The sequence below is a fragment of the Gobio gobio genome (assembly GCF_949357685.1).
Source record: "Gobio gobio genome assembly, chromosome: 10".
Classification (NCBI taxonomy): Eukaryota; Metazoa; Chordata; class Actinopteri; order Cypriniformes; family Gobionidae; genus Gobio; species Gobio gobio.
The window spans coordinates 10,560,622-10,583,170 of NC_137116.1; the positions used below are offsets into that span (position 1 = coordinate 10,560,622).

A 22,549-nucleotide genomic window follows, 5' to 3' on the forward strand; every position below is an offset into this window, starting at 1 on the left:
TTAATGGAGCTGAAATAAAATAAAAAGCAAACAGATGAAAAAACATAACTTTAGAGATAACTGAAATAAAATAAGCTGAAGTACTAAAAATTAGAAACAAGATTCATGCAGAAAACAGCAGCTGCAGTAAAACACCTGAGGTTTTTTGACTCTGTATCCTCCTTTTCCCAGTTGTTAAAATCTTTAAAGGGGTCCTATTAAGCTTTTTTTTTTACATGTTCATCTTTCTTTAGTGTGTAACGTTGCCGTTTGGCAAAGCACAAAGTCCCCTCAGCGGGAGTTCTTCCCTATATCAGTGTCAGTGATTCTGAACTCCCTGAAACGCCTCCACTGCAGTCTTGAGTTTTCTTCCGGGAACGAACATGTCACAATATTTCTCATTTAAATAATTAATACGCTGAATAAAGAGGCAGGGTCTGGTTGAGTTAGTTAGTAATGTGTTGAAACTGGCGGTTATGGTAAGAGGCGGGTCATTTCCCAAACATGCTCGAAGCGCTTGACCAATCACAGCACATGGTGCTTTAAAGAAGGAGGGGCTTCATAGAGACAGAAACCAAACAGAGTGTGAGAGAGAATGGACAATGTGTTTTTGAACGTTCAAACATTAAAACCTCTTCTAGAAGGCCAAAAACGATATCAACACTTTGTAAAAAAGCATAATATGACCTCTTTAAAGTTAGTAAGATATTTAGTATTTTCATCAACACTTAAGGCACTTTCCTCTGAGCCACATCAATGAAATCCTAGAATCGCCACTGGATAAGCTTGATAAATGGAGCGTTTCTGACCTTCTTCACTGGCCTGGGAGAGGAACTTCTCAGTGGTGAACAGAGGCTTCTTTTCATCCAGTATCAGGTTCCAGAAAGACGCCAGCTTCGCTTCTAAAGACACAAAACAACATGAAAATACACGTCACAGGCAGACACAGGATGTCAGCAGTAGCTATGTTTCCATCCCAAGTTGCGAATTTAACTTGTGTGCAAAAATGGAATATCGCAAAAAACATTTACAAATAAAGCAGTGATTCCATCCTATGTGCTCAAGACATAGACCGTAAAAAAATATGGACGACGCGACTTCATTGACTTCCGCTGACCAAAGTTGAAGCTTTCATAGGCCCGCTCACGGCGCTGACATCTTGGGACCGAGTCTGCGCAGTAGCGATCTCGGGACCGGAGTTGCGCAGTAGAGAACAGGAAGTAGAGGCGCGATTATCAAAAGCCCGCCCACACTCTCACAGATGCAGAACAATTCATTATGTTGGTGTGAAATAAACAGTTATGGAAATGTAGAAATTAAAGCTTAAGCTCCAATCTCCTCCCAAAAATCCAGAAAAAAGTCAGTTAGTGCCTCAGTGACAACTTCACTCAGAGAAGCCGTCAATCTCAGCTGTCAATCATGACGTCACACCCCCCGTTTTTATAGCATCAAATAACTCACTAAAACTAAACTTATTTAAAAAACGAACACTTGAAATGAAATTATTGTAATAAAAACTGCCAAAAATGACAGAAACCATCTTTAGGAAACAATTATTTGAAGTGTAATTAAATTGTTTAGTGTGTCTCGCGCCCATTCAAATACATGGAGAGGCGGGGTTTAGGAGCTATACTGGGACCGGCCACCGGGGGGCGATCGAGGCGCGAAAGCTTCAATTTCTGACTGGAGCACTACAGGCTTGGCTCAAGAGAACTAAGTCTTAACTTCCTGGGAAATTGGCACAACATATTTGTAATAAAAATGGAAGTTTGCTGCAACTGGGGAAGTGTGAGACGCTTCTGGAGGGAATTAAACAAATCATTCTCATGACAGACTTTGGCTCAGGCATTTCAGAACCACCAAACCAACATTTGTGCGATATGATTGGTCCACTGGTTAGACCAATTATCCAATCACAACCACTGTTGAGGCAGTTTTTGTTTCGTATCAAGGGATTTATTCAGCAAATGTGTTTCCATCAGAGTTTAAGCTCATGTTTTCTTATCGGATAAAAAAAACATCTGCCTCAATTGAGTGCATTTGTTTTTTATGCGCACATTTTTGAATTTATGCGGCGTTTCAGTCCAGTGTTTTTTATGCAATATCCCAAAATGTGCATATAAATAGGTGGATAGAAATGGCGTGAATGCTCACCAGAGACAGAGTCGAGCACAGAGAGCCGACAGAGCAGCACAGAGGCGGCCACTGCCTCAGACAGCAGTGCATGCTGGGTATTCTGGGTGGCAGCTTTCTCCACAGTCTGGATGAGGAGAGGCAGGAAGTCAACAGCCTGACTGAGAGTGTCACCTGAACAGGACGGAGACACACAAACGCTGTTTATTTTGACAAAACATGAGCAGCACAAGTTTAAAACCATGTGAAACATTCCAGCAGTCCGACGGACCTTTGAAAGCCCCGAGCATGGCCTGGAGATACGCCTGCCGCACGAGGGACGTGGACGTCTTGAGGGTGAAGGCTTTTTTAAACCATTCCCTCAACTCTGAGGGTACATCCACCGTCAAGCGGCCCGTCCACTGAGATAACACAGACACCGCGTGGACCAGCGTCCCCTCATGGACTAGAAACACAAAAACACAACAATCATCAGATGTTAGGATTTTATACATGTTTATGAAATAGAAGACATTTTAGGATTGTTAAACGTAAATTAAATTAGAAGTTTAAGACCAATTTTGCGACAAAGTTAAAAATTCATATCAAAGTCATTAAATAGCAAATTGTGTATAAATAAATAAAATCTTTATATTTTATTTAATCTAGTTGCATGGAAAAATTTCTCATTTCATTTAGCTTAACTTGATGTATTAATAAAAAAAATATGAAATGCAAGACATTTAAAGATTGTTTAATGTAAATTAAACAATTAATTTAAAACCAATTTTGCAACAAAACAAGTAAAAAAAATCATTAAATCTTTAAGTAGCAAACTGGGTAGAAATAAATAAAATCTTGATATTTTATGTCAGGGATTCACAAACGTTTTGTCAATATTTAACCTAAAATATTTACTTGAGGCCCCCCTGTGATTTTAGGTTAATATTTCAAATGACGGTAATAAAACATAACAAAGAACAAACTAATTTTAACTTATTTTATTTTATTTAATTACTTAAATGTATATTGGGGTAGGAGGGGGGGGGGGTGATATGTAATATGTGTAATATATGTATAACATCTGTAACATATGTAACATTGCTAACATGTTCTGCATTACAGAGAAATACTATAATAACCATAATATTGAGTTGCATGGAAACATTTCTCATTTAATTTAGTATAACTTGATGTACTTAAAAACACTTCAATAAAAAATGATTACAAAATTCAATAAAAACTTTATAGACATTTAAAAAAATAATACAAATAACAAAAACAAAAAAATTAACAAACAAAAAAACTAATTTAAACTAGTAATACAAATATTATAGTATTTAATGATTTAACAATGAATTCACATGTACATGTTTCTCGGAAGTCAATTAATGGGCAGGATGTGCAAAACAAATAAAATATGTTTTAATTAAGTTTTTAATTTTGAAATAATATATTTCTAATTTAAATTAATTTAAATCATATTACGATATTAATTAATATTTTATTAATTATAAAATAATAATTTAATTCATTATTTGCGTTACATCAACTCATGAACCCCCTCAAAAACCCCAGTTTATGAAAGTAGTCTAAATGCTCTTATACTTATATGGATGTTCAGTGTTTAAACCAGTATGAATAAAAGTTTATTCAAAAGTTAAGGTTTCTCACCTTCCTGTTGCAGGTATGGAATGAACATCACAGCCACACTGGAGCTCAGAGTCTGAGAGGAAGTGCCAGAGACGGCATGATGACTGCAACTTCTGATGCCTGTTTCAAACACACACATAAATCATGCTTAATATGACAGCAGGCGCTTACTTGAATGAAAGACTCACATATTCATGCACAAGTGAGAATGAGATTTTGTCAGGGTTCTCCTCTGACAGTTCTGTCAGTCTTTTCTTTGTTTCATGTCTCTGTTTGTATTGTGTGTCACCCATAGACTGTAAAAAAATTTGGACAGTGTCCGTGACATCACCCATAGGGTTCTGAAGAGAGTTTTTGAAGCCTCAAAGTCAGCCGTTGCCATCTTGGCAGCATGTCACCGCACGTCCCTCCCTGATAACTGACAATGGGTAAAGAGGCGGGATGTGGGCGGAGCTAAGGTGACGTGATGGCTAAACAGACAGCAGACAAACGGCAATCCAGCTGTCACTCAAAGTGGCCACGCCCTTAATTATGCAGAACTTTAAGGCTTTATATAATGTAAACAAATGAGTTATAAAAAAATTCACCCCCCTCACAGTCGCCACGAAGGACAAAATTAGCCGTTTAGACCAAAACCACAATTTGTCCCAGACTGTAAACATGTTTTATTCTTCTGTAAAGTTGGGCATTTTAACATGAGCTCAATGAGATTCTGCTCCTTCTGGAGCCTGTCTCTAGTGGCCAGTCGATGAATTGCAGTTTAAGGCCCTGTCCATAAGACGCGTTTAGCTGTATACGTAAAAAAGTTGTATCGTTTCGGCATTTCGTCCAGACGGATCCGGCATTTTGGGAGGCTGAAACTGGTATTTTTTGAAACCGATCCCAGAGTGGATAAATCGGAAGCAGACACCCACGTTTTTGTGTGTACAGCCAATCCATATATTCTGTGAAACCGTGATGTCATCACACCACGTCTCGCGCATGCTCCAACTATTCTTCTCAGTTTTTAGTGCATTTCTGTGGCAGAATTACAGCGCCACATACTGGCCTGGCATCAGCGGTTTTGTGTGTATGCAGATATTTCTGGAGACGAGGAAAAAAAAGATTGGATAGGGAAAGCTCTGACTTCGTGTAGATGTGGCCTAAGTGACATCCGTATTGGCTTCAAGAGAAAGCGGAGGTTGCCGCTTGGTGTCACCACATGGCTTTGCCTTCGTTTGTGTTTGCCATATGCTCCTCTTGTCCCGCCTCGTTTCCAAATACCACGCCCTCGTTTAGTCGTTGATTAGTCCTCATTTCTCAGAGTGTGTTCATCTGTTCCTCATGTTTTCTGCTCCCTTTATAATGGCTGCGTCCGAAACCTGCAAAATGCTGCCTTCAGAGGACACATTTCAAGGCAGGAAGGCCCCAAGGCACGTCCGAATCTAATGTTAGTTTCACTTCCTGTCTCCTGAGAGACCTTCATCTGATCGAATTTTGAAGGCAGCATATTTGTATCCTTCGCTGCCTTTGATATCCCACAATCCTGTGCTTTCCATTCTGTGACAGTTGAGCTGAAAAAAAAGATGGCGTCCGAAAGTTGCATTTGCTGGTCAGTTTGTGTGTAAATGTACGTTTTTTTACCAACATTTTCCACTTCTGATGTCATTTCTAGCGAGAAATTACTAATGTTTGCTGTAGATCATTAAACGGTTACCCTGCCTAAGAAGTAGGGCTGTAACGATTTGACCAAAAATAAAAACCTCGATTAATTGAACATTTGACCTCGATTACGATTAATGAACGATTATTTTACTTACTGCAAAGGTATTAAAATGTATGCCTATAATGGTTGAGTTTCTTAGCTCCTTTAGTGACTTTAGTCACAGGACAGCGTTGACACTGCGTTTCTGCGCTGCTCTCTGCGCGAGCTTCTGTCTGAGTGTTCGTTTGTCAGAATATTTCAGTATAATATTTCAGTGTAAAACATGCAGTTACTATAGTGAGTCTGGGCATTTATAAACACAGATAACCGCTCCTGCATGATCTCTCTGTGTGCCTGCAAACTGCACTTGATGTGACTGACGGGGCGGAGTCACGTGGAAACCGGAATAACCGACATGGGAAAAATACGTCGGTTAGAGGTTCTGAATGTCGGTTTTGGTTATTTTTCGATTAATCGTACAGCCCTACTAAGAAGTGTGTCCGAAATTAGTTTTGTGAGGTGCCTTCAAGCACAAACGCTGCCTTACAAGCCATCGTCTGATAAGGCAGCGAGGCAACGAGTCAAGGCCAATTTATACTTCTGCGTCGAGTGCACACAGAAGGTACGGCGTACCATACGCATAGACGCGTTGGATACGCCGTACCCTGACGCACACCTCTCCAATAATGTAACAACGCGTCAATTCTACGCGGACCGCAAGTGCTGTGATTGGTCTGCCAGAACCCTTCCCTCAGGTCAATAAATAAATAAAAAATCTGCGATAGGAGTGTGTGTGTGTCCAGAAATGGGATGTTAGTTCCTTACGTCTGCTATAACACAATCTTTTGTAGTCCAGCGATTCTTTATGCTAGTAAATAAATACATAAATCCGCTGAGTATAGTTTATTTATTTTCTCATTAAAACCAAATATGTTAATCAGTGATTGCATATCAAGAACAGGGACACATTAGGGTACATTTCGTGAATAAAGTCTCCGCAACAGCAATCGATTGCTCAAGCCACCGCTGCTGAAACAGCGGCCACGAGCTCCGCATGATTTCACAAACACATTCCAGCGCCAGATCGCCTTATTTAACTTTACTAATCAACTAGAGATGCTTAATTTGTATTAGATACAACAACTCAAGCTGCAAGAAAAGCCGCTCTCTCACTGCTGCTGATAATCCGACATGAATGTACACATTCTACACAACAAGCTGCTTCTTCTTCGGCTGTTGTCTTGATTACACCAACATGCCCGAGGACACTGCCTACTAGCGTCTGCATGTGTAATTGCACATTGACGTGGACAACAGCGCAGATGTATAAATGCTCACGACGGTGTCGGCTACGCGCGTAGCCTACGGCGTACACTCGATGCAGAAGTATAAATTGGCCTTCAGCTGCCTAGGTTTTCGGACGCAGCCAATGTGTACTCCTTCCCTCATGTTTTGCTAGTTCGTTATACATTGTGCCACTGTGTGAGTTCGTTGTGCTGTTACTATAGTTATTGCTAAGTGTTAGTTCTGCCATTGGTCCTGTCTGTCTTGTTTCCTGTGTCTCAAGTTCCTCCCTGGCCGCTTGCTCTCCTTGCCTAGCAGCAAGCCTGGTGCAGAGCCTGAGATTCCCGAGTGCATTGCTTGTTGTACTTAGAGTTCCTGCCTGGCCATTGCTGGTATCCTCTGGTCTCGTTCTGCTCTGTCATTGCTGCTCTCCAGCCTACCATCATCTTGAGCCGGTCGCAGTGGTTGCTCTTCCTGCTTGCCTGTGATTGTGTCCCATACCTGCCCACTGTTTGGACTGTGTTCACCTTTTCACCATATCTTGTCTGCTTATCTTTTATTAATAATTTTAATTAAAATAATTCAGTCCTCCCTCATAGATCTGTGACATATTTGGGAGATAAACTGGAAGGGATGATTTTCAAACATAGCGGAATGAGAAAAAAGTGAGGTCTCAAGACATGTTGAACTACAAAAAATGCTACAAAAGACGCAAGGCACTAGCACAGTGGGCAAAGATGTCGGTCTGGTGCATGTTACATAGAAAACCAATGACAGAGCAGTGTAGGGGTAGGAGAAAAGGTGATGCATCGCAATTCGTTATCTAACGATTCAGAAGTTCTCTGATGTGAGATGTTATGCGCACACACTGAATTTGGCTTCTCAGCAAGCGCTAAAGTTGTTTTTCTTCTGCATTAGCCTATGTTTTAAAGATTTGTTTGTGGCTCTAACCAAAGTAAACTTTTTTTTGCTTTAAATAAATTTTTTGTTAAAATGTTCTAAAGAAACTGAAAAATTGTCACACTTAGTTGTAAATTGAGAACTGTTTATTCTTAATGATTGTTCTTTGCAATTGTATGGCTTACTATGTTTCATTAGAGCTTGTTAATCTTGAATATAACTTTGTTAATAAAATAAAAGTATTGAAAGAAATCTTCATAATAATTTTTATTATGGCAATACTGTCAAACAGATATTCAAGCTCCAATTTTGGTTAAAATGTAAAGGTCATGTTTTTGCACAGCAGGATAATTAGTTACCAAAAATGTATGTTAAGAATCGTTTTGGGAATCGGATCGTTACTCCCAGAATCGGAATCGGATCGAATCGTTAAGTGCCTTAAGATTCCCACCCCTAGAGCAGTGCAGAAAAATGCACAAACATGTTTCCTGATGGAAATGAGCAGTGATTAAAAGACACCTTATTTCAATATTAGCTACTAGAAAAGAAAACCAGTATGCAAAACCAACCATTGCAGTCGAAACTGGCCTAATGAGCATATGAGACATAGAGAGACAGACAGATGGACAGGATATTCACCCGAGAGAACGCTCATCTTCTGGGCCACAACAGTCAGCTTCCCCTCTGAGCCTGTGCAAAACAACATGATTAATTAGGAACATCCTGCTTTAAAAAGTGAGCAGGTTCTGGTGATGTGTGCAAGACATCCTACACCAACATCCTTCTCATGACAGTCATTAATGACGTTTAGATAAGGAGTTTCATATAATCATTTTACTGAGATTACTGGTGAGGTTTTCTATGTGCATCAGGTGTCAATCATTATAATTAATATTCTTAAATGACTATGCTTATTGCGTCACTGATTTTACAACGCAAACACTTACAACGAGCGATATCTAGCCAATGAATTAAAGCTACAGGACCAGTTGGACATTTGGAATAACAAAGTTTAAAGGGTTAGTTCACCCAAAAATGAAAATTCTGTCATTAATTACTCACCCTTATGTCGTTGGACACCCGTCAGACCTCCGTCCATCTTCAGAACAGAAATGAAGATATTTTATTTGAAATCTGATGGCTCTGAAAAGCCTCCATTGACACAATGGCACGGTTCACTCTCAAGACCCTTAAAAGGTACTAAAGACGTCGTTACAAAGTCCATCTCACTACAGTGGTTCTAAAATAACTTTATGAATCGGCGACAATAGTTTTTGTGCGCAAAAAAACCCTAAATAACGACTTACATAGTGATGACGATTTCAAAACAAAGCATCATGAAGCTTCGAAGCGTTATGAATCAATGAGCCGAATGATGATTCGGATCACGTGTCAAACCGCCAAACTGCTGAAATTTGGCGATTCAAACCGCTGAATCGACTCACTGATTCATAACGCTTCGAAGCTTCATGATGCCGTGTTTTGAAATCGTCATCACTATGCAAGTCGTTATTTAGGGGTTTTTTCCGCACAAAAACTATTGTCGCCGATTCATAAAGTTATTTTAGAACCACTGTAGTGAGATGGACTTTGTAACGACGTCTTTAGTACCTTTTAAGGGTCTTGAGAGTGAACCGTGCCATTGTGTCAATGGAGGCTTTTCAGAGCCATCAGATTTCAACTAAAATATCTTCATTTCGGTTCTGAAGATGAACGGAGGTCTGACGGGTGTCCAACGACATGAGGGTAAGTAATTAATGACAGAATTTTCATTTTTGGGTGAACTAACCCTTTAATGCTTTTTAAAAAAATGAAACCTTTTGCTCACCAAAGCTGCCTTTTTTTTTGATCAAATACAGTAAAAACAGTAATATTGGGAAATATTATTACATTTTAAAGTAACTTTTCTATGTGAATATATAGTCAAATATAATTTATTCCTTTGATCAAAGGTGAATTTTCAGCATAATTTCTCCAGTCTTCAGTGTCACATGATCCTTCAGAAATCATTCTAATATGAGGATTTGCTGCTCAATTATCTATCATCAATTATTGGTGCTCAATTATTAATAACCTTCTTGTTGCTTAATGCTTGCATTTTCTACGAAAACATGAAGCTGGAGTAACATGAAACAAAAACATAAAAAATCCTTAATTATTCTAAACTTATGACCGTTAGTGTATACATTCACTACTAAAATGTGTATGATCTTTAAGATTATGACTCATCCATTCATAGAAATCATAATTTATAAAGTTCATGAGCGTTGAAACCTCACTGACCTCCAAGGATGCTGAAGAGGTGCTTGACGAGGTCCTTGACGGCGCTGGGGTCGCTGCACTGTTGGGCCAGATTCTGAAGGGCCGTGACCGCCAGATCCATGAGCTCTGGGTTATTGGCCTTCAGCTGACCTGAAACACACAGACACGACATTAAACCTGCACGTGACACCTCAGACCAACAGCTCACACAATCACACTGACGGCGACTCACTGGAGATGCCCTTCCCGATGTCCAGCGCATACTGACTCAGGTCAAGTGTGAGAAACGCCAACATAGAGGAGATCGCTGGAGGAAAGACCAATAACAGAGATGGAGATATTCAGAATTATTATACAATCAGTATTATAGTGAGAAGTCATATTTTGTTAATGCTTGGTAGACAAGAGATTTCAAAAAACATTTTCAAAAAAATATTCCTACAATTTAAACAGATTTAACTAAAACCATCCAAACTTGTTCATTATATATATATATATATATATTAAGTTGAATCGGTTCATATTATTTAATGAACCTGAACCAACAATGAACAGATCCATTTTTATTTAATAACATTAACATAGATGAATAAATACTGTAACAAATGTATTGCTCATTGTTAATGTGACTTAATACGTTAACTAATGGGCATTATTGTAAATTGTTAACAAAAACACAACAAAATGATGACTTCAATATTAAAATGAAACCTGAAAATATTTCAATATTAATCAAAACCACAATAGTATCTCAATTACGACAGTAACACTGACAGTAACATTATATCATGATATATTCTGAGCAGTAACAATTGCACTAATGATGATATCGTGATGCATCAGTGTCATAATGGATCACAGTGTGAGGTGGTTTGCGATAGCCGTAGTGTCTGAATGTGCATGTGACTCACTCTGTATTGAGTTCTCAGGGCTGCGCAGCAAAGCTTTCTGTAACGTGGGCAGCAGTTGCTCCTTAAACTCTGAGTGAGACATGTGACGAAGCATCGAGCCGCTCTTTTCCTGAAAACACACGTTCAGCTTTAGGTTTTATGATCTCAACACTGCAAAGTACGCTGGCCCAGTAGTGCACAACACAATGAAATCAAGCAACAACACACACACACACACACCAGAGCTCTACATAGCGACCATTGAAAATGACTGCGTGCGACTGGGAAAAAATATTTAGGTGCACCGGTGCGAATGACCCGATCGATTCTCATGAATAGATGTATAATACAATCGGAATAAAAACTACAGCTGCCAAAGTGCATCAACACTGACTGAACAACTGTTACGTTTCGTGCTGCAATCAACTGCTTTTCATGCCTTCTGTCAGCAGAGCAAGTGCAAGCGTGTGCCACGGGCTGCACAAGGTGAAACGGGTGTGACTCAGCCATGCGCACTTAACAGACGCCTCGCGCTGATGTTTCTTCGCAGCAAATCCAAATGAACTAGAAATACCACATGTAGATTATCAAAAAAAAGGTCGGAAATTAACGGTGGCTTGGGGCAAAAATGCCACCAAAAATTAATTAAGAAAAAATTATTTAAATACCCCTGTATGAGTTCTTGATTTAATCTTTATCCGCTGCAGTCCATAACTTTTATTGTGTTTAAAATGACTAGATGTATATATGAGTGAGTACATAATGAATCCATTTTCCAAACCGTGTTTTTTTCTTACCCTGAATCACTACGGTACACATATAATAAGTGTTTATATTCTGACAAACCAGTTCGGGTCGTAGCGCTGCGGAGGAGCACAGTCCCTGCGTGACTCGCCATAGACATAAACAGAGAGAAGTAGCTCCGGCTGCAATGTTCTTCCGCATGACGCGTGCAGTTAGCGCCAGAGCGCCTAAAGTTACTGATCTGAGAGATACTGACAAGTTGATATTAAGTAACAACGTTTTAGCCACAATACTGTGTCAATTTCATGAAAATCAAAACTACACCAGAACTGTTGCGCATCTCCAAGCGCTTTGATTCGAATGAATCTGCGTTGGAACGATTGAATCAATGACTCACACAGACTTGACGCCACCTACTGGCAGTTTTATTTTCATATTTATACTTTGCATGCACTTTTTATTTAAAATATAAATCTTTTAACTAAGTTTAACTTGTATATAGCCTATTTCTAAATTCAAATACTTATATTTAAAACATTCATACAACATTATTTACCCATGAGCTGCATTAAAGAGTCTATGTAAATGTGTCTAAACAGCACTTCAGATAGAGCTGCTGTGCCACTTCTACCAAGCAAAGATTGATCTTTTGATGCTGATTTAACTAGATTGGTAACAGTCTGGTTGTGTCTTATTGCTCTAACTGAATTTATTGTTTAAATTAGGGCTGGGCGATAAAACGATAAAGATATGTATCGCGATAGACACGTAAGTGATATCAATAAAAAATGCATTCGATAAAACGTTCGATCATTTTTTCTTTTCTTCGCCGGAAGAAACCAGGTTGCGAAGCAAGTTTGGTCGCATGAACAAAGGCACTCTCTCTCTGGTAACCAAGCAACGTAGGGAGTGACAGGCTAGCAGCCAATCAGGTAACTGTATCATGTCTGGTTGCGCCATATCGTTGTCTCGTGTTGGATTCATTCTTCAGTAAACAGAACCGGCATGGAGTGATAAGTGGAAAATGAGTGCCGCAGCGAGCGAGGAAATTGTTCATAAAACAGGAAAACAAGTCAGCTCGCCAGTAATAATATAAGTCTGACCGTTGTCCCCACCAAGACTGGTCAGGCCGAGCCTCCGCTGACAGCACGCGTGCGTTGTTCGTTTGGGGACGTGTTTATACTCGACGCACTCGCCGTTGTGCTATTCTTGACTTTGGCTGAATCCGAAATCGCCCCCTAAACCCTCAATCACTATTCCCTACTTTAGTCCACTGATACAGTTCACTTGAAGGAGTGAATGAAAACAAGTGAGCGAATTCAGACAGCCGTTGTGTATACACTCGTTATTGCGGTGCATTGTGGGATAGAATGAGTGCACTCAATAACATCCACTATGGTTTCGGACACCACTACAAATAGCTGTCCCCTAAAATAATGCCCTATTTAAGGGCATAGGGGGCGATTTCGGATTCAGCCTTTGAAACAACATGGAGAGGTAATGTTACTCTGCATCAGTGCCTTATGACAAAGCATCTAAACGGTAACAGTTACAAAGAAATAACGGAGGCACTGCACCTTAATGTTAAGAGATAATGAAGTGTTCATTATGATTTTAGACTTGTGTTTATATTTTAACCATGTTTTCCATGGTTGTGTTGACATTTCTGCCTTTATAACTGAGGGGATTATAATCAGAAGAAGGTTAAGTTTAAAATAAAAATGTTTAAATGTAAAATATTTTTCTCCTGGTCCTTATTTTAAATGGGTCATAAAACATATCAATAATTATCGATATCGACCGATATGAAACACATATATTGTGATACAGTTTTCAGCCATATCGCCCAGCCCTAGTTTAAATAAACATTTTAAAAACAACTTTTCTATTTTAATTGAAGAAATTGACAAAAGATGATGCATACATTTAATAAGATTAGAAAACATTGCTCTTATAATGGTAAAAATGCCCCTGGACATTAATTTAAAGCGACAAAGATCATCCTGTAATGGGAAAGTTACAATTGGAATGCATGTTATTGATCAGAAAGTGCTCTTAAATTTTTGACTGTGTTCCTATTTTTTTTAATTAGGAGCACAAGTGCTCCTCAGTAAAAATGTTAGCGTAGAGCCCTGCACACACACAGAAATCAAGCAACAACACAACAGAAACAAGCCACAACACAACGAAATCAAGCAACAATACACACACACAACGAAATCAAGCCACAAAACACACACAACAAAATCAAGCCACAACACACAGCAAAACCAAGAGAAGTCACACACATTCTACAAAGTCCCGAGACAGATTCTCACCAGTATGTGCTGATGCGGTTTGGTCTTACTCATGAGGACCGTCTTCACGTACAGGTCCAAGAGAGCCGCCTAAAACAGAGCAGTGATGGGATTGTTAAAAAAAGCGGAATTATTACAAATCGTTTTCATTAAATGAAATCAAATAGAAAACTGTAATCACATCATTACACGCATGCAGCCAATGAGCTTGTTGTTCAACATTTAAATAGTCAGGTTCGGTGCTTGCTGTAGGCTAGAGTTCCTCTGAAACCCCTCCACCAATGTTTCCATAAAATCTAGTAAGTCTACATAATATTCACATATGCAGTTCATAGGGGACACACATACATAGCAGTTACAGCATGAAATTATATTTAAATCTATAACATTTTACATAGATAACTTTTAAACATAGGCTATAACATTTCTATCTCACAATTCTTGACTCTTTTTCTTGCATTTGCGTGTTTATATCTCCCAGTTCGGACTTTATAACTCGCAATTGTGAGATTATATCCCAATTCTGAGGGGAAAAGAGTCAGAATTGCGGGATGTAAACATGCAATTCTGAGGGGAAAAGACAGAATAACGAGCATCTCTCAAAATTCTGTTTATCCTTCTAAGAATTGTGAGATATAAACTCGAAATTAACCAATTTTAGACTTTTATTCCGTGGCTTCCACAAATTGCTACTGCAGAACTGTCATATTCTGCCACCAGGTAGGCTCCGCCCACATAAAAACATCATTGCTGTTTGCAAACACAAAACAGGTCTATACATTATTTATCAGTTTTAATATATTGGCCAAATCTTCTTACCGGGCCGATAAGGATAACATATATATCAGCCATATATCGGTGCATCTAACGATAACATTAAAAATGAATATATTTCAGCCATATGTCAGTGCATACCTACTTTAAATATTACAATAAAAGCTAAATCAAAATATTAATAAATACTGCAATGTATATAAATACTAAAATAACACCGAAACAGAGGCACCACCACAGTCAGCACAGTTTTAACACACTAATGTCATGTGAAGTGTGTCACCTTGTGTTTGTTGATGGTGGCGATGTCTTTCTGCGCAGTGCAGAAGTCCACACACAATCCCAGCAGTGGTACAGACACACAGCTCTGATCCAGACTCAGCAGAGTGCTCATGTACTGATCCACCAGACCCGGGTTCTGCAGAAACACAGACCAACTTTATTAATACACAACTAAAGGCTGTGCCACCTCATAAACTGAAGGGCTATAGTTGTACAACAACTGAATAGACACTTGTAGAGCAAGATCAACACTGTCGTTCAAATGTTTTTAAAACAAATTAATACTTTTATTCAGCAAGGACGCATTAAATTGATCAAAAAAGACAGTAAAGCAGTGTTAATTTTGCTGACAAATAATTTGTCATAATTTACGTCAACCTTGTTTTACTGACGAAAATGAGATGATAACTAAATAAAAACCAGTTTTGGATGACAAAAACTTTGATGAGACTAATGAGATAAATGTTAACTGAAATGTAATAAATAAACGTAAACTTATTTGAAGCTTCAGCTTAACCTGATATACTAACTAAAACAAAAATACAACATTATAAAAACTATATAGATGTTTTTAAAAAACAAACAAAAAAAGTGAATCGAGCTCTGTCAGTTTTGATGTATTCAAGTAAAGTCGGTTATGTAATGCTTAATTACTTAATTAATACATTACAATTTAACTAAACTCATTAGATTTTAGCTGACTAAAACTACAAACAATTCAGGTGACTAAAACTAAATGGCATTTTAGTCAAAAGACTATGACTAAAACTAAATCAAAATTTGCTGTCAAAAAGAACACGGCAGTAAAGACATTTATAATGTTACAATAGATTTCTATATAACCAGTTCTTTTTAAACTTTCTATTCATCAAAATATCCTGAAAAAATCTAAAAAATAAATAAAAATTCAAAATTGATAATAATCATGAATGTTTCTTGAGCAGCAAATCATCATATTAGAATGATTTCTGAAGGAGCATGTGACACTGAAGACTGGAGTAATGATGTTTCAGTTTTGATCACAGGAATAAATGACATTTTCATATTACTGTATTTTTGATCAAATTAATCTCACTGACGACACTGTATGAGACATGTAATGTAGCTGTACCTCCTTCCACAGCTTGTTAAAGCGCTTGCTGATTGACTTGAGTGCGTTCCCTGAGGCTCCGCCCACCGCCTCTGCCAGCAGCAGACTCTGAACCTCAACCTGATTGGAAAAGAGAGGATATGATTGGACAGAGAAAAAAGAAGAAGAAATTCATACAGGTATAGAACTATGGCTAAACTAAACTGTGACTAATAAAGACATTAATGCAACTGTCTGTGTGGCAAAAACAACTGACCAGTTTCTTCCAATTGGCACCTTCTCTTTTGTCAGCGTTGGGGAAGACAGTCCGAACGATCAAACAGGTCCATGGCAGGGCGCAGCAGGCTCCTGATGCTGTGCTCTTCCTACGGGAATTATTTGACATTATGTCATAAATAGATCATAGTAGGGCTGGGCGATAAAACGATATGTATCGCGATAGACACGTAATCGATATCAATAAAAAATGCATTCGATACAACGTTCGATCATTTTTTTTCGCCGGAAGAAACCAGAGGTTGCGAAGCAAGTTTGGTTGCATGAACAAAGGGACTCGCTCTCTGGTAACCAAGCAACGTAGGGAGTGACAGGCTAGCAGCCAATCAGGTAACTGTATCATGTCTGGATGCGCCATATCGTTGTCTCGTGTTGGATTCATTCTTCAGTAAACAGAACCGGCATGGAGTGATAAGTGGAAAATGAGTGCCGCAGCGAGCGAGGACATTGTTAATAAAACAGGAAAACAAGTCAGCTCAGCTCACCAGTATGGCAGTTGTTTGGATTGTATAAGTCTGACTGTAGTCAGACCAATGTCGTCGGCATGACTGTCGTCCCCACCAAGACTGGTAACACCACAAACTTGTTTTACCAGCCTTGTTATACTTTCGTCTGGCTCCGCAGCGTGAGCCTCCGCTGACAGCACGCGTGCGTTGTTCATTTGGGGACGTGTTTATACTCGACGCGCTCGCTGTTGTGCTATTCTTGACTTTGGTTGAACCTGAAATCGCCTCCTAAACCCTCAATCACTATTCCCTACTTTAGTCCACTGATGCAGTTCACTTGAAGGAGTGAATGAAAACAAGTGAGCGAATTCGGACAGCTGTTGTGTGTACATCGGCTGTACACTCGTTTTTGCAGTGCAAAGTGGGATAGAATGAGTGCACTCAATAATGTCCACTATGGTTTCGGACACCACTACAAATGGCTGTCCCCTCAAATAGTGCCCTATGTAGGGTATAGGGGGCGATTTCGGATTCAGCATTTGAAACTACATGGCGAGGTAATGTTACTCTGCATCAGTGCCTTGTGACAAAGCATCTAAATGGTAACAGTTACAAAGAAATTAAACTGCACCTTAATGTTAAAAGATAGACTTGTTTATATTTGAATTATTTGAGTTTTTTCCATGGTTGTGTTGATATTTCTGCCTTTATAACGGAGGGGATTATAATCAGGTTAAGTTTAAAATAAAAATGTTTCAATGTAAAATATTTGTCTCCTGGTCCTTATTTTAAATAGGTCATAAAAATGATCAATAATTATCGATATCGACCGATATGAAACCCTTATATCGTGATACAGTTTTCAGCCATATCGCCCAGCCCTAGATCGTAGCTTTGGGAAATTTGCATCTGATAACTATAATGGTGCGTTCACACCGGACGCGATTCGCGCGAGTGATTTACATGTTAAGTCAATGCAGAGACGCGGAATGGCATTCTGCGGCGCGATTCGCGCGATTGAGGCGGCGCGAAGGACGCGAATTGAGCGCTTTGAATGCGCGAATAGCTCAAGTTGAAAAATCTGAACTTTGGCGGATATTTCGCGCCGCATTAACCAATCAGGAGCTTGCTCTAGTAGTCACAACAATGAGGAGAAAATCTGTATATTAATATCTGGTTCAGACAATATGATTATCACTGTGATAACATTAAATGACATGAAACACAACCCAGTCTCTTTTTATTAAATGCAAGTTTATGTATGATCAATAATACAAAAGTATAAGTAATGTATAACAAGCTATACATGAAATAAAGCAAACAATGCAGTCAAACATTCAAAGTCAGTGCTAGTAGGCTAACGTTACAACTGCAACGTACAGTTATAGCCTAAAAATATAAAGTAATGAAACTTATCTTTGCCCTCAGCCTAAACGATTTGCAAGGGAACAAATTATAGATCCATGAGACCAAAGATCGGCCGTTACAAGACGAATTATAGCTCGAGACACACCACATCAGAGACATCAGAGCCAGCGGCAGACGGCAGAAGGACTGGCCGAGGAAAGGTTGCCCTCGCCGGCTTTGACGAGCGCTGAGCGCCGCTGTCCGCTGGAGCTCACAACTCCGACAACGGCAGATAAAATGTTCAAGTAGGCACTCTTTATATAAATAAACCACAGATTTTAGCTTTAAACAACTACATTATCGACTGAAAAAGTCTTAAAACTACGTTTTGTCTCACATTAACAGTAGATTTTAACAAAAAAAAGACATGTAAACACAGCCCATGTCAGCCATTTCTCAACAAGACGAGCTGCTGGCGGAAGCCCCACCAATGACGCGAATTTGCGTCTGTTGTGCAGTGAATGTCACGCGCGATTCGCGTGAGTAAACTCAAAATGTACACGCGTCCACCTTCGCGCGATTAGCGCAAATTATTCGCGCGAATCGCGTCCGGTGTGAATGCCACATAAGACTTCTGCAGTCACTCACCCAGGCATCACGCCCCTGCTGACCACTCCGCAGCTGAGCAGACCGGGAAGGAGGTTACTCGCAATGGCATCAGGCTGTGATTGGACGAGCACCTCGATGACCGAGAGCAAAGCTCGCCGAGATGCAGCATCCCTGAGAACACAAATCAAATCCACCTTCATCAGAAGAACATACTCACATGTTTTTAAAAGAGGACACATCACAATATTCTTCATTTAAATAATTAGTTTGCAGAATAAAGGGGCGGGCCGATTGAGTTAGTTAGTAGTGTGTTGGCGGTTAGTAGTGTGAAACTGGCGGTTATGGTGAGGGGCGGGACATTTCCCAAACACACTCAAAGTGCTTGACAAATCACGACACACTGGTCCAGCCGACCAATCAGAGCACATTGCACTTTAGAGAAGGAGGGGCTTCGTAGAGACAGGAACTAAACAGAGCGTTACTGACAGACTGGGAAGAGAGGAGCTGCAACAATGGAGAATAATGTGTTTTTTGAACATTCAAGCATTAAAACCTGTTCTAGTACAGCCCAAAAAAACAAAAACACAGCAGGAAAAATAAATAAATAAATAATAAAAAGATTAACATGAAGAAGAAATAAATAAATTAAACTAAATAATAATTAATTAAACTAAATAAAAATGTAATTAAAATAAATACTACAAATTAGATAATTATAGATTAGATATATATATATATATATATATAAATATACAAAAATGTGATTTGACTCAAATAAATAAATAATACATGTAACAGTAGAGTCCTGTAGCGAGTAGAAAACAAACTCCAAATAATACTTTAAATTGGTATAGTATTCAATTAAAATGAGTATAAACTGGGTTTTTACACACAAACATGCATCTATAGCTGCTTTAAATGTTCGGATGTGGGTCCCTTGCGAGGATGATCATATTTGATGGTCTGTAGGCTCTAAAAGATGGAAAAGCCCTGCTTTAATGGACATATGTGCAGAAGGCGCTCACACCCACCTGTATCTGTGCAGGGTGAGATAGAAGAGTTTGCACAGTCCTTTGATGGCCGCCTCAGGAAGGTCTGAAGAGAGAATTTAACCACAAACAATTAAAGGTTTCAAATACTTCAAGTCATTAATACTGTGACTACACGATGAGCAGCAGCGCGACGCGATAAAAGACAATATGATCCTTTATAATCAGCGATGTAACTAATGCAGAGCTTTCACTGAATACATTTGTTCCTCATGCAGAGCTGACATACATTACTCTTCAAAAATGTTTAAATGTTTTTGAATGAAACTAATACTTTTATTCAGCAAAGATATATTAAATCAATCAAAAGTGACTGTAAAGACATGTTGTGTTACAAAAGCTGTTCTTTGGAACTTTCAATTGATCAAAGAATCCTGAAAAATAAAATGTATCCACAAATATATGAAGCAGCACAACTGTTTTCAACATTGATAATAATCAGAAATGTCTCTTGAGCTGCAAATCATCATATCAGAATGATTTCTGAAGGATCATGTGACACTGAAGACTGGAGTAATGATGTTGAAAATCACAGGAATAAATTACATTTGACTATATATTCACATAGAAAACATTTATTGTAAAACATAATGTCACAATTGTACTATATTTGATGAGCATAAGAGACCTCTTTCTATTATATACATTTTGTTGTAATGTATGACCTCGGAATATAGCGTACGTGTGGTACGGACAACTGTTATGAAGCTTTAACCGTGTTTTTATGTGATGTTTGACTTATGACAGCCACTGTAATCAGATGTCCTATTATTCCTATAGACGGACACAGCAACAGATCAACTCACCCTTTCCTTTTACACATTCCTTCAATTCTCCAAGAACCTCTTTGCGCTCTTTAACGCTGGATGATGTGACTTTCACAGCAAATCTCTTCAGTGTGTCTGAAACCTGTGCCTACAAACACACAAACAACCATCAGAGCACTGCTGACAGGAATAAACATAAGTATATCATATCAGTTTTTTGTAAATCTGGGTCTGTTTCCACCATCTTAAGCACATCTTACCATGGTGTAAACATTGTTTCCACTGCAATACTTATCACAGCATTTATTGTTACCATGTTAAAGCTCGAGATGACATATGTCACACAGCTGTTATAAAACAACATCATAAAAATGACAGATTTTGAAAGCATCATATACTTACAGAAGGATATTCATAATTTTAAATTAGCAGTTTAGGCTAAATGTATGATTACCGAGGTACAGGTGATTGTTTGGCCAGCTTTTTTGATGTACCGCAGTATATTTACACTGCATTATGAAGATTACAATGATAATACAATGTTATATGTCCAAAAAAACATGGTTTTACCATGATACCATGTCCACAAAACATGGTACTTCTAGCACTTTCTTATTAGAAACTGAGGTGAATATGTGTTTGAGATCAGCAGATACACATATAATTGGGTTAGACACTTTCAACAGTCTCACTCTCTCTCACATTATCATACTCATAATAAAAGTGTTTATTACGCAATTCTGCCATCATTAATGCTCAGTTTGTCGTTATTAATGCACACTCATGAACTAGCGGGCGCGCGCACAGCGCTTTCTGGTGTGTTTGAACATCACGAGCTCGCATATCACACTTCGTGTTTTTTGAAAACTCACAAGAAAGAGGTGAGATACAGAAGAAAAGTTTGTGTTTTAATGTTCATGCAGCAGCGGATCGAATCACACCAACCTGCGTGTCCGCCGCCATCTTGCCGGCCTCGATCTGGAAAGGATTTAAATCGTCACTTCCGGAGTCATTACCGTCCTCCGAGCCACGTGCTTCTCAGGGCCTGCGTTTGTATTTTCCCCATAGCGCCTCTAGAGGGCGCCGGTCAAAGAAGCAGAACATTACATTACATACACTTTTCTCTTAAAGGGTACACAACACACACAGTTTCTGCCAGTCTCATGTTAATCTTGAGTATCTATAAAGTAGTGTTGCATCCTTCATATATCCGAAGAGTCTTAAGTTTTATCATGTTTATAAAAGATACGTATACCAATTCTTTCCGAAAACAGCCAAGCTCGTGGAGGCGGGCAGTGGGCGGAGCTAAAGAGTCGCGAGCACAAACACATACACACATCATGGCATTATTCCTGGATAACTTTCTATTCACTATAGTTTGTGTTGTTTACATTAGATGCACTTACACGGCGATTGCCAAATTACCACAGACTTTTTGAGGCAGTTTCACTCACCGGTTTCCACCCATGACCGGGAACAAACAAACACACTTGCAGAACCCCGGAAACCGAAACTACATCCACTGTTCCCTTAACGCTGGGTTATTTGTGAAGCTGAACATGGTTATCTGTCCCTCACAACCAAAAACACACTAAGTGACATTGTTGATTTCGTGGTCAAAAAACAATGCCAGCGCCGCCGACGGCTCCCGTAACCCGAACAAAGCTCGTTGATGAGCGCGCTCTTGCTCTCGCTCTGGTTGATGTGTGTGTGTGTGTGTGTGTGCTCATCCGGGAGGAGTGCCAAGCAATTCCGCCCTTTATGATGTCATACAGGGCCATACTCGGAAAACTTGTTCGAATCCTGAAGGAGTGTATTTGGCACAGAAATACTCCGTCATCCGTCCAACTTTCTCGAAATGTTGGCCATGTTTAGCATGAGAATTCAACTCTTTAACAGTGTAAATAAGTCAGAATGCATTTAATTTTATTTAAGCTGCCTATTCATTTATATAGATTTTTAATCAGTAAACGTTAAAATGAAAGAGACAGAAATGGGCAAGCGTAAGGATTTGAGCGAGTTTGACAATGGCCAAATTGTGATGGCTAGACGACTGGGTCAGAGAATCTGCACTAAAAAAAAGTTTATTTAAAAAAAAATAATA

At 39.0% G+C, this 22,549-nt stretch overlaps 1 protein-coding gene across 1 annotated transcript in view; it reads right to left on the bottom strand.

The window, feature by feature from the left end:
- The window catches only part of gcn1 (GCN1 activator of EIF2AK4), a 66,054-nt gene extending 44,619 nt beyond the window's left edge, over positions 1 to 21,435 (bottom strand). The window contains exons 1-16 of the mRNA XM_079827347.1: positions 21,391 to 21,435; positions 20,485 to 20,593; positions 19,661 to 19,724; positions 18,669 to 18,800; positions 16,208 to 16,316; positions 15,973 to 16,071; positions 14,863 to 14,997; positions 13,827 to 13,895; positions 10,786 to 10,894; positions 10,107 to 10,181; positions 9,896 to 10,024; positions 8,252 to 8,302; positions 3,766 to 3,864; positions 2,384 to 2,557; positions 2,134 to 2,286; positions 789 to 881 (exon numbers count right to left, since the gene is read on the bottom strand). Of these exons, the coding sequence (XP_079683473.1) occupies positions 789 to 881; positions 2,134 to 2,286; positions 2,384 to 2,557; positions 3,766 to 3,864; positions 8,252 to 8,302; positions 9,896 to 10,024; positions 10,107 to 10,181; positions 10,786 to 10,894; positions 13,827 to 13,895; positions 14,863 to 14,997; positions 15,973 to 16,071; positions 16,208 to 16,316; positions 18,669 to 18,800; positions 19,661 to 19,724; positions 20,485 to 20,593; positions 21,391 to 21,408 (1,618 nt within the window). The 5' untranslated portion in view covers positions 21,409 to 21,435. The remainder of the gene's footprint in view (positions 1 to 788; positions 882 to 2,133; positions 2,287 to 2,383; positions 2,558 to 3,765; positions 3,865 to 8,251; positions 8,303 to 9,895; positions 10,025 to 10,106; positions 10,182 to 10,785; positions 10,895 to 13,826; positions 13,896 to 14,862; positions 14,998 to 15,972; positions 16,072 to 16,207; positions 16,317 to 18,668; positions 18,801 to 19,660; positions 19,725 to 20,484; positions 20,594 to 21,390) is intronic.
- Between the last annotated feature and the right edge of the window lie 1,114 nt (positions 21,436 to 22,549).